Source organism: Thunnus maccoyii, chromosome 23, assembly GCF_910596095.1.
Source record: "Thunnus maccoyii chromosome 23, fThuMac1.1, whole genome shotgun sequence".
Taxonomy (NCBI): Eukaryota; Metazoa; Chordata; class Actinopteri; order Scombriformes; family Scombridae; genus Thunnus; species Thunnus maccoyii.
The window spans coordinates 4,384,718-4,398,525 of record NC_056555.1 but is presented as its reverse complement, the minus strand read 5'-3'; the positions used below and the strand labels follow the sequence as shown (position 1 = coordinate 4,398,525).

General features: G+C 42.4%; 1 protein-coding gene across 4 annotated transcripts in view; it reads right to left on the bottom strand.

Moving 5' to 3' along the window:
• The window catches only part of sbf1 (SET binding factor 1), a 61,424-nt gene extending 56,087 nt beyond the window's left edge, over nt 1–5,337 (bottom strand). For 2 of the 4 annotated variants that reach the window (XM_042403874.1, XM_042403875.1), the window contains exon 1: nt 4,804–5,337. In XM_042403874.1, coding sequence (XP_042259808.1) covers nt 4,804–4,858 — 55 coding nt within the window. In that variant the 5' untranslated portion in view covers nt 4,859–5,337. The remainder of the gene's footprint in view (nt 1–4,803) is intronic. The other 2 variants (XM_042403878.1, XM_042403876.1) reach the window with 1 other exon arrangement.
• Between the last annotated feature and the right edge of the window lie 8,471 nt (nt 5,338–13,808).

The window sequence follows — 13,808 nt, the reverse complement described above, 5'->3', positions numbered from 1 at the left end:
CATAAAACATATCAGCACTAAATACTGCTGCTGCTAGATTCCTATTAGCATTGTTACTGGTTTACAAAAAAAAAACATCTGTGCCTACTGGTCAGTATGCGACAAGCGCTCATCATCACAACCCGCAGCCCGCAGGGGGGTAAACGTTGCCGCGGTAACGCAGCAAACACACAGAGACAGCCACAAACGCGCAGGCAGCCATCTGAGTGGCAGACGGGTGACGGCGCACGCCAACACACACACGCACACACACACACACACAAGCGTCAGCGCACCGCAGCCACCACCGCGACCCAGCGTCACTCTGTCCCCCCTATGAAAGGCAGATTGTGGGGGCTATTTCTGGAGGGCCTGAAAGGCTGCAGGCCTGCTCTGGAGCAATGGAGGATGTGGCTGCCCACAGGCAGGCACTGCTGGCAGCATCACACACACTCCTCTCTCCTCCACTCACTCAGCCGCTTCATCTTGCTTTTAGTCTGAGAGGTTTCTATTTCCCCTGCGAGCTTTATGTAGTTTCATGCTGATCTTCGCTTGCATTCACACTCACACAGCTGAATGCACCTGCGAGTACCACATGAATTAGTCACCGCTTTGACACCAAAACAGAAATCCATACTTCAGAAGAAAAATCTTTTAACAAGTTTGGAAAAGTAGATACAACCGTCCCACAATCATGTGCTCATGTATGAGAATGAGCACGTAAAGTTAGTTTCATAATCACAAGTTGAGCTGACATTTTAAAACCTCCACAGAATTGAAGTTAGGTTAAAGTTCAACCAGCTCAGTGTTTGATATCCGGCCCTAACCGATGCAAAATGTCCCAGTCAAGCTGACAAAGCTGGCAGCAAAAGAGCAACAGAAGTGCTAATAGAGCTAACAAAGACAATCAACAGACGACAAAAATCACCAGCAGGAAAAAATTAATTCCCTACATGTGCTGGAGAAAGCTGCTGGTTTGCTGTCACTTTAATCTGCTAGATCTACCATGCTGTGTGTGTCCTGCGTAGTACGTAATTGCATCAGTCATCAAACCGCGACCTTTATGGTTACAGCATGTGAGGTACTTGTTGCTGTCATCCGGGCAATTGAAACAAACCCAGCTAGCTACGTGGAGATTTAACGTGGGAGTGGAGAAAAAGACAGCAGTAGCTGTGGCACCACTGCTGCTGCTGCTGCTGCCACAGCCACTGCTCAACACTGTCACTTCAGGTGTTCAAAGAACATGGCTGGAGGGTGTAAGGTTTTGTAGTGTGTGCGGTATTAATGCAAAGGAAAAGCAGAGAGGCAATTCCTTCGTTGTTGGCACTACAGTTATGAAATTGGAGAACATCTTGATACATGAGAGCTCAAAATGTCACCGTGAGTCTCCAGGACACAGTCTGTGCCCCTACCCCAATCAGTAGAGGCAAATTGCATAATCAAAAAGCTATTTACTATTTTTGGCTGGTAAAAAAAATCTGTCTGGCCGGTAAAAGTAACTTTTGGACCCTGACATGCAGTCTTAAACGTTGTTAGTGATGTCACAATTCATGACAACACTGCAGGATAGTAATAGAGACAACCTGAGTTTTGTAAACACGACTACACCCATGCACACTCAGTCCGTCCCGTGTGCTTCTCTGTGTGTCCTCGCTGACCTCTCGATCAGTGTGCCTACATGCACTTTAGAAACCAGGTTACTCAGAGAAACTTTCCCTGCTTGCAGTCTTTGTCATGCACGTATATACTTGTGCCACATGGCCAAGAAACCAACATTTCTACCAAATCAAACCAGGTTTCTCTAATCTCCTACCTCCATTATAGAACCAAGGTTACTCGTCTACATGATGTTTATCAGCTTACTGGAGAAAGCTGACAGTAACTCGGTTACTTAAGTGCACGTAAACGCACTAAATGTTATGAATGATCCTGGCTTGACTGCAAGCTGTAGGTAGGTGAGCGTCTGTGTGTGTGTGTGTGTGTGTGTGTGTGTGTGTGTGTGTGTGTGTGTGTGTGGGCGCAGGGTGAAGAAGAGGCTGAGTTTCAGTGGAAGATCTGAGTGCCAGAGTTGTCACTCCAGCCTGAAAATAACCATTCTGCATTCTGTTTAGGCCGCCGCAGCAATGACCAACACCCTCAAACTGCACCGCCAGAGGCACACAGACGGAGCCACAATAGAGCCTGTATGTAAGCGTCTGTGTGTGTGTGTGTTTGTGTGCGCATGTGTGTCTCTTCACTGTCTTGAATGAGACCGTCTCTCACAGACGCACACACACACATACCCCCTTCCTGGTTTTCAGACACGCACAGGGGGACAATCTGGATTCTCGCTCTAAACACATGTCTCCCTTGGGTCGTCTCCCATTTCCTGTTTGGGCCTTGGACTGCCTGTCCAATTGGCTGCTGTGTCCTCAGCGCGGTGGAGGAACCGCTGTCAAAACACAGTGACATGCTGTGTGTGGGGTTTCTCAAAAGACCCTCGCGATGAGGACCACACCCCTGCAACTATGGACACTTCTCAACCCAAAGGCAGCCATCTTGGCTCTAAGTAAGATCCACTGTAAGCATAACTGAGCATCTAGGTTGAGCACAATGTGAGCAACCTGACACCTTAAGAGACAAACGGAGAAGATGAAAGGAAGATTCTAGGCTCCGCCTCCAGGTTGGCGTCCGGTAGCCAAGCCAAACTGTCACTGGTTGTTTGGAAATGAATCATAAAAAAAAAAACAGGTAAAACACTTCTGCCCCCAGGAAGTTCAGTTTATAAACACCCACAAGGTTTTTTTTGCTTTTGACGGCTCTCTGAGAGGCAGATGAACAGCGATGATGTCAGCCCTGACAACCTGTCAGTGCCCACGCTTGCAAACATTCCACTGAGTGAGTGATAACCAGCAACCACTCACACACAAACACACACACACGTAGACAGGATGCATGTAATATTTAGACACAAGAGGAAACTCCACTGTGCTGCAGAATTCCTGGTATTCTTATGATCGAGGACCGCTCATTCTTGATTCGAAGCCAACTCTTTTATTTACAGTCACTTACTGCCCGTGGCAATACAGCTGGAAAAATTAAAATACAACCAAAATAATCGTGCACACGCAGAAATATTTGATACACTTGGAGCATCAGACTCATAATACAACCCACACTCTTGACATATTACTAATACTCCATTAGGTAATGGTTATTGATTGGTACGGAAGCTTTGAAGAGGAACATATCCATATATGTTACTAAAAATTTCTCCACATTTCGCTCTGTGATTTGATGATGTGTGAAGAACCAGAATAAGCTAAAAGAGGACAAGACAGTATCAAAAGCAAAGACGTGGCAGAAAAGTATTGATCAGACTCCAGAGGAAGTTAATGATGGCCTATCAGCGCATCAAATACTAATGGCGATGATGATGAGGATGGGAGTCAACTCGTGGCTGCTACTGGAGATGTTTAGCACAACAAAATGCCTCCACCCAGAGACTTCAGCATGGTGTAAAGTTACTGTAAACAGCGTGGCAGCAGTAGTGGGGCAACGCTAACAATCATCATCACCCTTAAGTGTTTGGTTTTTACAAGCATGGGAGCCTTGATCCATTAAAGCCACCGTGGCTCTGATGTCTGGTTCCCAGATGCTTTTTACAGGCCTGTTCTGCTCTGCATTGCATTCAGGCAGGGTAGAACAGGAAGGGGAGTTTCTGCAGTGTTTGCAGTGTCCACGTTATAACATCCTGTATTTACCCCTTCAGGAAAAAAAATGCAAGATGCAAAATGTGCATTCAAGCAGTTAGAGAAGTGATGTAGGTTGCTCCAGCATCATCAAGATAAAAGCCAGTTCTCTGCCTGCTTTTAGCCGCAGAGGACTTGTCATGTTACAATTTGCCTCTTCTGAATAAATCATAAGCAAAAATCCACTCTGAATAAAAGACTCCACTACCACGTTACAAGCTGCATGCTTCCATCGGATAGGCGGGTTGAATATTTCATGATTAAACGGGCCATTATACTGCACAGATCTAGGCCAAGGCTCAGGCTGAAAGGAGGGGGGGTGGGGGCTCAGATAACGGTCCAAACCCCGTCCCAACAACACAAGGGAACAGAGCTCCGGTCCGAGGGGGCTCAGGGAGGGGCAAAGCCATTTGGGTTAATCCACACAAAACACAGACAAAGAAAAACAATCAGCAACTCTGACGAGGAAAAGCATCGATTTCCACTTTAAGAATCACGCTTTAAATCAAGTCCAAGCGGAAATCAGCGACTGTCCCAAGTTACTGCTGAGGACCCTGCAGCCACAACACTGACAACCCGCTGTGCAGCAGTCCCTCACTGAAGTTCTGCTTTAAAATGACACCTTCAATGCCGACAGCTGCACCTATTATTTGAGAGACAACTGGGGAAGATACAGCTGAAACGGGTGAATAAATCCGTCTTAGGGCACAGCCGACCAAACAGCCCGGCTAACGTTAGCTCCTGGCAAATAAAGTTTACTGTCAACAGAGCAACACAGTTTGCTTTGCCGGTGCTAAAAACATGGCTGGAAGATAAACGTTGTAGCGGAGTTGTGCATTTCAATGTGTCCCCCCGCCCCCCCGCTAAAGATGCGGGACACCAGCTGACAGGCTAGCATTTAAGTACACTAATCCCGTGAGGCCTCCGCGTCCCCGGCCTAAAGTTGACTGCACACTCCCCGCTGACAGCGGATAGAGCCGGCCAGCTGTGAGCGGCGGTCCGGCCCGTCCCCGCCTCCCTCCCTGCCTCCTGTTTACCCGGAGCTAATAATACGCCGTTACAGCTAGCAGGGCAGGCTAACTGAAGCACCCACCTCGCTTGTCGAGGTCGTAACCGACCACTACAAAGTAGTCGGCGAGCCTGGCCATCTTTGGAGCTCACGGCGACAGGCCTTTCTCGCTAATTCCTCTTCTCTTTCTGCCGTCAATAGTCCATTTACGTCCTGCCGGCGATTGATACATCACGGGCGACTGTAGCATCCTTCCAGCTGCACCCCGCCGCCATACTGTCAGTCTGCCTTGCCCTGACAGCGGAGAGCCGCGAGTCTGCGCAGTGAGGGACTTCCAGGGAGGGGCTGCGCGGCAGGAATGTCCCATGTGAGGAGCCAAACCAGCTCAGGGGCCAAAAGTCTGACCAAAACCTATAATAAACCCAGTGAAGTTGCAACATTGCCGTCCTTTGAGGGGTGAAAGGTGGTGACGATTCTAGCTGCTCAAAACTGAAGAGCACCCACCAAAATCCAGTGGGAATGCTTTCTTTTAAAATGGAGATCCAAGAGCAATATTTTTCCCTCTGGGGGCCAAGAATTGCTTTTTATGCCTTACACTATCATTAGAGAGCATACTGTAAATTACAAAAGAATATGTACTACTTAATATGTAAGTAGTGCTGAAATGATTAGTGCTTGACAGAAAATAAATTAGGATCTATTTTTGATGATCTATTCATTGTTTAAGTTATTTTTCAGCTTCTCCTTTGTGATGATTGGCTGCTTTTCTTTATCTTATGTAATAGTAAACTGAATATCTTTGGGTTTTACACTGCTTATTGGACAAAACAAGTGATTTCAAGACACCACCTCAGGCTTTAGGAAATTGTCACTGTAAAAAATTGTGATTTTTCAGTATTTTCAGGCATTTTATAAAGCAAATAATTTATTGGCAAGTTATGAAGTTATCAGCAGATTAATCGATATTGAAAATAATCATTCGTTGCAGCTCTACGAGCAAGGCTATTGGCCCTTTCAGGCTAGGCCAATGGTTTCCAACCTTTTTATGACCCTTTAAAGTGAAGCAGTGTCTACTCATGACCCCGTGTCATTGATTGTGTATAAGCAGTTCAACCAAAGAGTGATGTTCCCTTATCATGTTGTTTTATTTGAACATTTTTTATGCTTACATAGGTAAAACTATCCAGTTTTTCACAATGAATAAGCAAAAATCTGAGATAACAATTAATTTGTGTTGCAGAAATGTTTTTTTCAGTAGTTCCCATCATATAAATCACCTTGTGACCCCTTAGATTTACAGTATCTTGCAACCCCTTGGCAACCATGAGGTCGTAAACTCTTAACTTATAGGGGAAACCTACTGACTTTTGCTCTTTGTTGCAGCTCAGTTTGAACCTTTTCTTTCAGGAGGGGCAGCATGGCAGGATTGTCCAGTGCAGGGCCATTGAAAGTCTGACCACAAACTACACCAGTCTCAATGGGCTCCCAATAGATTATCTCAGAAGGATGTTTGTTCTGCAGTAGCATGTAGAAGAAACACATCAAAATAATGATATGGCATGGACATACAACCCCTGCCATGCACAGTGGGTGTCCTTGTTTAGAAAAATGATTCTGGATGGGATGAATGATCTGTTTGTCCACTGTGTTTTAGAGAAGGGAGTTCTGAACCCACAGTTTGTATTGGTTGTTTAGTAGGTGGGTGAAGTCATCTATGCTTGTTTGGCATTTTGTGGGGGAAAGATGTGTTTTAGCACTCATAGTTTTATTCATTTTGTTGTAGGCTATTTGTGTATAGAGAGTGAGGTACCACCCTCTGCTCTACCCATGGCTACTAGCATTATTTAGATCTATGTGTGAACTGCTGGTAGACTATGAAAATCGACATGAATATGAACGTGTCATAAAAAGTATTTCATTTCAATCCATGGTTAGTATACAAATGAAATACAGTATCTCTCTACCTTCCAACCAGTCTGGCAATCTAGCTAACGTTAGCTACCTAGCTATCCATCTAGCTTTCTAGCTATCTTGTTGCTTTATATTAGCAAAAGTTCAAAAGTCTGAAAGCCTTTCATTATTACTTTCACTATGACTCAACTTGAAAAATGATTTGATTTCAATTCATGTCACAGTATACAAATGAAATATGGTATCTCTCTACGTTCCAAGCAGTCTAGCGATCCAGTCATCTAACGTTAGCTACCTTGCTATCCATCTGGCTGTCTAGCTATCTTGTCAACTTATATTACCAAAAGTTCAAAAGTCTGAAAGCCGCTTACTTTCACTATTATTCAACTTGAAAAATGATTTAATTTCAATCCATAGTACAGTATACAAATTAAATATGGCATCTCTCTACCTTCTAAGTCTGGGAATCCAGTTATCCAGGTATCTTCTTACCTTACATTACCAATAGTTGAAAAGTTTGAAAGCCCCCAACTTTCACTATTATTCAAACAGAAAACATTATTTTTACCAGGACATGGATCATTTCTGTGAATTGTTGCATTTGTTATTTGTGCAGGTGTTATGAATGTTTGGACTCCAGTTGGGTTTAAGTCTGTGAAAGTTCAACCATAATATATCGCTTTGCTTTGTAGCCAAGACTTAAATGAAAAATCCAACACTAAGGTGGATCATGCAGCTCTGTTGAACTTTTTCTTGGGAATTAGCTGACTGAATGATGTGCTGGAAACATTTAGTCATTTAAAAGGAATAGTTAAGGCCAAAATTAAAATTCAGCCATTAATTGAGTACTTGGTCCTGGGTTTTATAGACATCCAAACACACAGCCACAGCTCCATCTCCTTGCCAAACCACTTTAGTTAATAGGGACATCCTTTTACAGTCAAGAAACATAAAATGTCAGTGAGATAGATTTCACGGAACTGCTTGTAGAGCACTAATCCAAGTTTCTGTAGCCAAACCATTCCCCAAACTCCAACATTCATCTTTTTTGATCTCAGATATTTTTCCCTCTGACAATCCTCCTTCTTGTTACACCTTTCAGTTGCAAACATAGAATCCTGAGGGAAATATAAAAGATAATCAGATACATATTAAACTTCTGGCTGTGGAGCGACTTAAAAATGCTAAGTAAGGCTACAGAAAACCTTGGCATGATGCTGTAGTGTCACTTTTGATAGGCAGATAACATGTCAGTGGGATGTGAGGAAGGCCTGTTGGCCCATATCCGTGTGGCCTGTCCTTGGCTGTCACCACTGTAACAGCCTTAATTCCAACACTTCCTGCGCTGTGACCTTTGACCTAAAGTCCGTATCACTCACTGGTTAAAAACAATCCTGATCCTGAGATGTCACATTTTTCTTTAAGAGCTTTGTTTTCCCAACAGTCAGCGACAACTGCTCTCCCTCTTTTCTCACACAGTTATCTAAGACTCAGGCCCGGATGAGCGGAGGACAGCGCTGCTCTTTGATAAACACGGCTTCTGACAACCAAAGCTATGTTAACAAGAGATAACATGCATCTCAAGCCGGGTTTGTGGATACTATTTTCAGGGAGTGAAACTGAGGTCAACGCTGTGGTTTTGATTCTTACAGTTGACAATAACTGTATCTCAACCTTGAATCACTCTTGACAAGCTGCCAGAGAGACAGACAGCGGGTGAGAGAGAGAGAGACAAGAGCAACACAGTCTCTACCAGACTCTCCCCTCAGGACAAGGATACACACAGTAATGAAGTTGTCTTTCTTAGACAAACTTGAACTTTGGAAATGCCTACATGCTTAAATACCAATGTTGCCTTGTGTGTTAAATATCAATGTTGCATTGTGCATTCAAGTGTTTTTAGCTGGAAACACGTCACTCTTGTTCCTCTTTTATGAGCTAAGGGATGACGCACATAGATATGTTGCATTTCTGTCAGATGCTGAGGCAATATACAGCAATGGAATGAATGAATGAGAGTAAATGTAATTCCAGGTTAAAGCAAAACACCGAACACATTGAAAAAGTAACTAAGTACAGTTACTCAAGTAAAACTTTGAATGCAAGATTTTTACTTGTAATTTAGTATTTTGACAAGTGTTTATTGTTGGATCTAAATCTATCTATCTATCTAAAACTAATCACTTGATGCTGATGAACAAACAAACTGCTGAAAACATAACCTTCAACATTATGATGTTAATAATTCAATCATTTTCATGGGGGGCAGGACTATTTCTTAGCTGGGAGCAGTAATTTTGGAGGCTCCATAAAGTTACTGCGTCCAGCCACTAACAGTTCATTAATCACCTTTAAAGGTGCTAGGAGGTGGGTTAATTGGCTAGGTCTTTTGCCCAGTTTCTGGTTATTGTGCTAAGCTAAGCTAACCGACTGCTCACTGTAGCTTCCTATTTACTGTACAGACATGAGACGATCATCTCATCTAACTCGAACAAGAAAGTGAATAAGCTTATTTCCCAAAATGTCAAACTATTCCTTTAATCTCAGCATGTAATGCTTCTCCCCATGGAAGTTAATTCTGCCATAATTGTGACCTCTGATAGACCTCAAAGCATCATAATCATCAAAATTTTATATATATATATATCAATCATGCACATGTTTTAATTCTGATAAGGCAGCATGAGATGGGAAGAAGTGAAGTGATCTCTTTCATGGCTAATATGAGTATGTTTGAACTTTCTTATTGCAGTATTACCATCTCAGTTTGTCACCTTTTATGTCGAGGAATAAAAAAGAAGAAGAAAGCTGATGAGGTGTCTGTTCTGTCACTGACACTGTGATATTAACATATGCAGTCCAATCAGAGCGCAAAGCCATGCTCTGCAGGATGCAACAACCATGTGACTTCCTGTAGACTAACCCACAGACAGGAAGTGGTTTGAAGGCCTCTTGCACACCAATGCTCTGTACAGGGCTATTCCAGCAGTTGATTTCCCTTCATCTCAGGTGAAGCATATAGCACATGAACACGCTTCATTTAACCATCTTTGCACTCATTTCCCCAGAGACCAGACCAGCAGATGGTTACACAGTGACACAGAGATTTTTTTATTCAGTACTGTCTCTCCACTGTGTTACTCTCATGTTGGTAGTCAGACTATATTTTATGGTTGACAGTAAACATATGTAAACACACAGACCTTCCTATTTCATGCATCTCACTGCTGTAATTGGAGCTCCTCTATTTCCGTAAGAGCAAAGGCAATGTGGCGCAACTCTGTGTACAGCAAACTCCTGTAAATCCTGATTTGTAACTAAGTCTGTTTTTACCCATAACATCCTGGAAAGATGGCAGAGATTGAAAAATATGACAGTGTTACTTATTTGCCATGTTTGCAGCACCATTAAATAATAAATACTCTAAAAAAAAGTTTAAATATACTAATTGAGCCAGATGCAACAATCTGCTAAAGTTTAAAATGGTAGCCTACTTTTTTTTTTTTTTAATTTAGTACTGCACTTGCATGAAGGTGGGGGACTTTCAACAGACAGACTGTAAAAATTATAGTAAATTTTGAAGCAGCATAGGCCAAGACATCCTCCAAAAACACTGCTACACTATCATAATGTAACTCAATATCATTGACCCCGCCTGCCTGGTAATCACCCTTATCTTCCAAGTCTGTAATAAATTTGTATTCCCATCTGAGATAACCATGATTACATGACTGTATGATTCACATACAGAGTAGGAATCCTAATAACTATTAAAGGATAGGTTCACCATTTTTCAAGTCTGTCTTAAAACAATAGTCAGGTGCCCATATGAACATCTAAACAGGTTTTGTTCTTGCTGTGATCATTCCTCCTGTTCATACTGAACATTTGAAGATCCCTTCATAATGTACTTTCAAAAGGTTTATCTGAAGCTAATATGTGGCTTCCTTGTTGAGCTGCAGAGAAAAGATAGTAAAAAAGAGGGAAATTTGTATTTAAAAAGCTGTAACTTTTTAAGATATCCACTTTTTATCTTTTGACACATTTGAATGGCTGAGGCCTCATATAACCACAGTGCAACAGTTTCAAAAGTAGAGAAGAGTCATGAAGTCAAAGAAGTGACTCAGTATTGGCAGTTATACAACAATATCTTGCTTAGATTTGGTAACATTCACAAACATTAGCCACCATAAGCTACTAGTCACACCAGACCACATAACAGCAGCAAAACCCCTGAGTGTATTGAACTGAGTAAAGATGTGTTTTTTGCTTATGAAGGATTGTGTTATTTTGTCTTTCCAAGGCTACATAGTCTCACTTTAAGAGCTAATCTGCTTCATCAGGAGTGTGTGGGTGTAGTTTGATCAGACTTGGTTGACAGCACGGGTAACAAGCAAACAATCACACAACTGAAATCATATTTTGATTTAAATGTTGCTCAACTCTGATTAGTGCACAAAAATATGTGTCACCTTTTTCCAACTGAGTCCCACCCACCTCAAACCATCTTATTGAGACGCTGATTAAGAAATCACTGTAGGTTTGCAGTCAAAGTCATTCAATATGGAACAAAAATGATTCACCACTAGTAGATTTTTATTCTTTACCCCCCAGATATATGTATGATATGATATAGGTATAGATATGGGACTTTTAGCCTGGAGACATCTGGTGGTGATATCAGTGTGATCTTCTAACCACAACGATAAGGAAGCCATTCATTTCTATGTGGCCTGTCTGCAGAGTGCAGGGGACAGATGTTAGAGGGGGAGGGGGTGCAACCTGAAAACTATTCTGGCATAATTGCATGCATGCTGCAGCACAGTGCATGAGCAAAGATGACACACAATGTGATGAATACATGATATACACATTAACCCTCTCATTTTTACTTGATAATGTAATTACTGGTATCTTTGTTCATTCAGCTGAGTGGCAGTGTGTCAACAAGCATCCACCCAAGCAGCTTCATGGATGCTGTTACACCTCTATCCTCCTTGCAGAAAACACATTTTCCCTGTTTCATACTACTATTTGACTAAAAGTATGTGGACACTTGAACATTACACTCATATATGCTTGTTGACCATTTAAATCCACGGGCATTAATCTGCTGCCATTACAGCCTCCGCTCTTCTGATTTAAGCCTTTCTACCAGATGTTAGAACCTGGCTGGAGCCACAAGAGCATTAGGGAGGTCCACCATTGATGTTGAGAGGTAAGTCCTGGCTCACGGATGGCATTCTAGCTCATCCCAAAAGTGCTGGTTGGGGCTGGAAGGGTTCTGTGCAAGCCTGTCAAGCTCCTCCACACTTCCACAGCAACCTGGGAAAGCCATCTCTTTATGTCCCTGGCTTTGTGCACAGGGGCATTGTCATAGGGAAACAGGAAAGGTTCTTCCCCAATCTGTTCCCACAAACTTGGAAGCCCTGTTTTCCTCATCAGATGTAGTGATTTCTGGGCGCTCTGCTGTTATCAGTCACCGCTGTCTTTTGCCATCATCTTTCCCACACTGAAATCCAATCCCTCATTTGTCCATCAAATCTGGCAGAGCACTGTCCTGTTAACCCCCTCCTCCCACACATCCCTGTACTGGTAAGCAGCCATACCAAACAAACTTGACTGATAGGGCTCAGACAGAGACAACAAGCCATTCAAACAAACTTGGTTGTGCACCATCTCAAACAAGCAATGTAAATAAAGTGTACTGAAGAAGCCAAGAGGATGCTATAAGCACAGCAGTGGGAAAATGCCTCAACTGATTCTTCATGGGGATTTAATAGTGAATTGCCCAACAATTATTTTAAAATCCAAGACAACGCCTTGATAAAGTTTGTTTTTGTTGTCCGTACTGATAAATGATATTTGTTTTGTATTTAAGGGGGATAAGTTAGGCCGGTCCTCATGGGAAGCATCACAACAGATTCACTGTCAGCAGGAACTGCTGCTCAGTGTATTCTGCTGATGTAACGTGAGATTCACTAGGGGGCAGCAATCATTAGACTACCACATTGTGGTTGCTGATGGAATAAACTTGATTCAGTGAGAGAAGGTTGGCTTACATTCACTCCAGAATACCCATAAAACAAAGCACAACATAGATATGGAAACACAGTCACATCACAAAAGCTGTTTTTATGATTTTTATGTTGGTTATGACTGGCTGTGTCATTTATTTGTGTAAGGAGGCAGGAGGAGGTTGAAGGGCGTGCTCTTGAGGTGTGGTCTATTCTGTTGTAATCACGACCAATGTCAGAAATATTTATGTAAAATGTTCATATGGAAGTAAGAAACAGTACAGGACAGAGAGATCTGTTATGATTCAGTCTTGGGTCGAATCCAGATGTGGAGTACCTATGGTCACATGCTGCTCAAGTGGACAACCGAGAAAACATTTACATTTTTACCAGATCAGGTGCTGCAAGAAAGGAAAAAAAATGCACAAGTGATTAAGTGTTTAGATACTGTATGTACATGAACTGGTACTTTCCTCAAAAACAGGAGAAATCAGACTTTCTTGCGAAGGATCAATAAATCTTCCTCAAAGCAGCAGGTGTAGGTGTGCTTGTATGTGAAGTCCTTCAGCTCAGCCACGTCACTGCACGTGCTGAGATGATTAATTTGCTTGTAACATAAGCCACTTCAATCCAGAGCCAGGACACTTCAGCATAAAGCTGCTGTTTATGGGCCCTCTCACGTTAACCTCCACTAACACATAACCATGAGATTCCTGCACATGCTGAAGATGTTTACGACCCATATTAAAGGGCTGATTCACCCAAATGATGACTTTACCCCTCGTGGTGTCTAGCCATGGTGATAGTTTTAGTTTTATTTGTTCAGGTTTTGAGGGATCTCTCTCTGAGGTTTATGTCTCCAACCCAATAAAATAGAGGTCAATGGAATTTTGTTAGTTTTGCCCGCAGCACTGAAAAATGACATTTACATTTTTTTTTACCAGCAACTTCTCTTTCCAGCATAACTCTGGGCAATCCACAGAACTCTGCCAACACTTTCCATCGGGACTATTTTTTTGGTACAAAGTACTTCCAAATGCATATTCACATGACATATTAAACATGAACAGTGTTCTTTTTGTTACTTTTCACACATCCATCTCCTCTGCCTCAAATTAAATTTTAAAAGATGTTTGGGATTGAAAAAACTATTTTACCTTG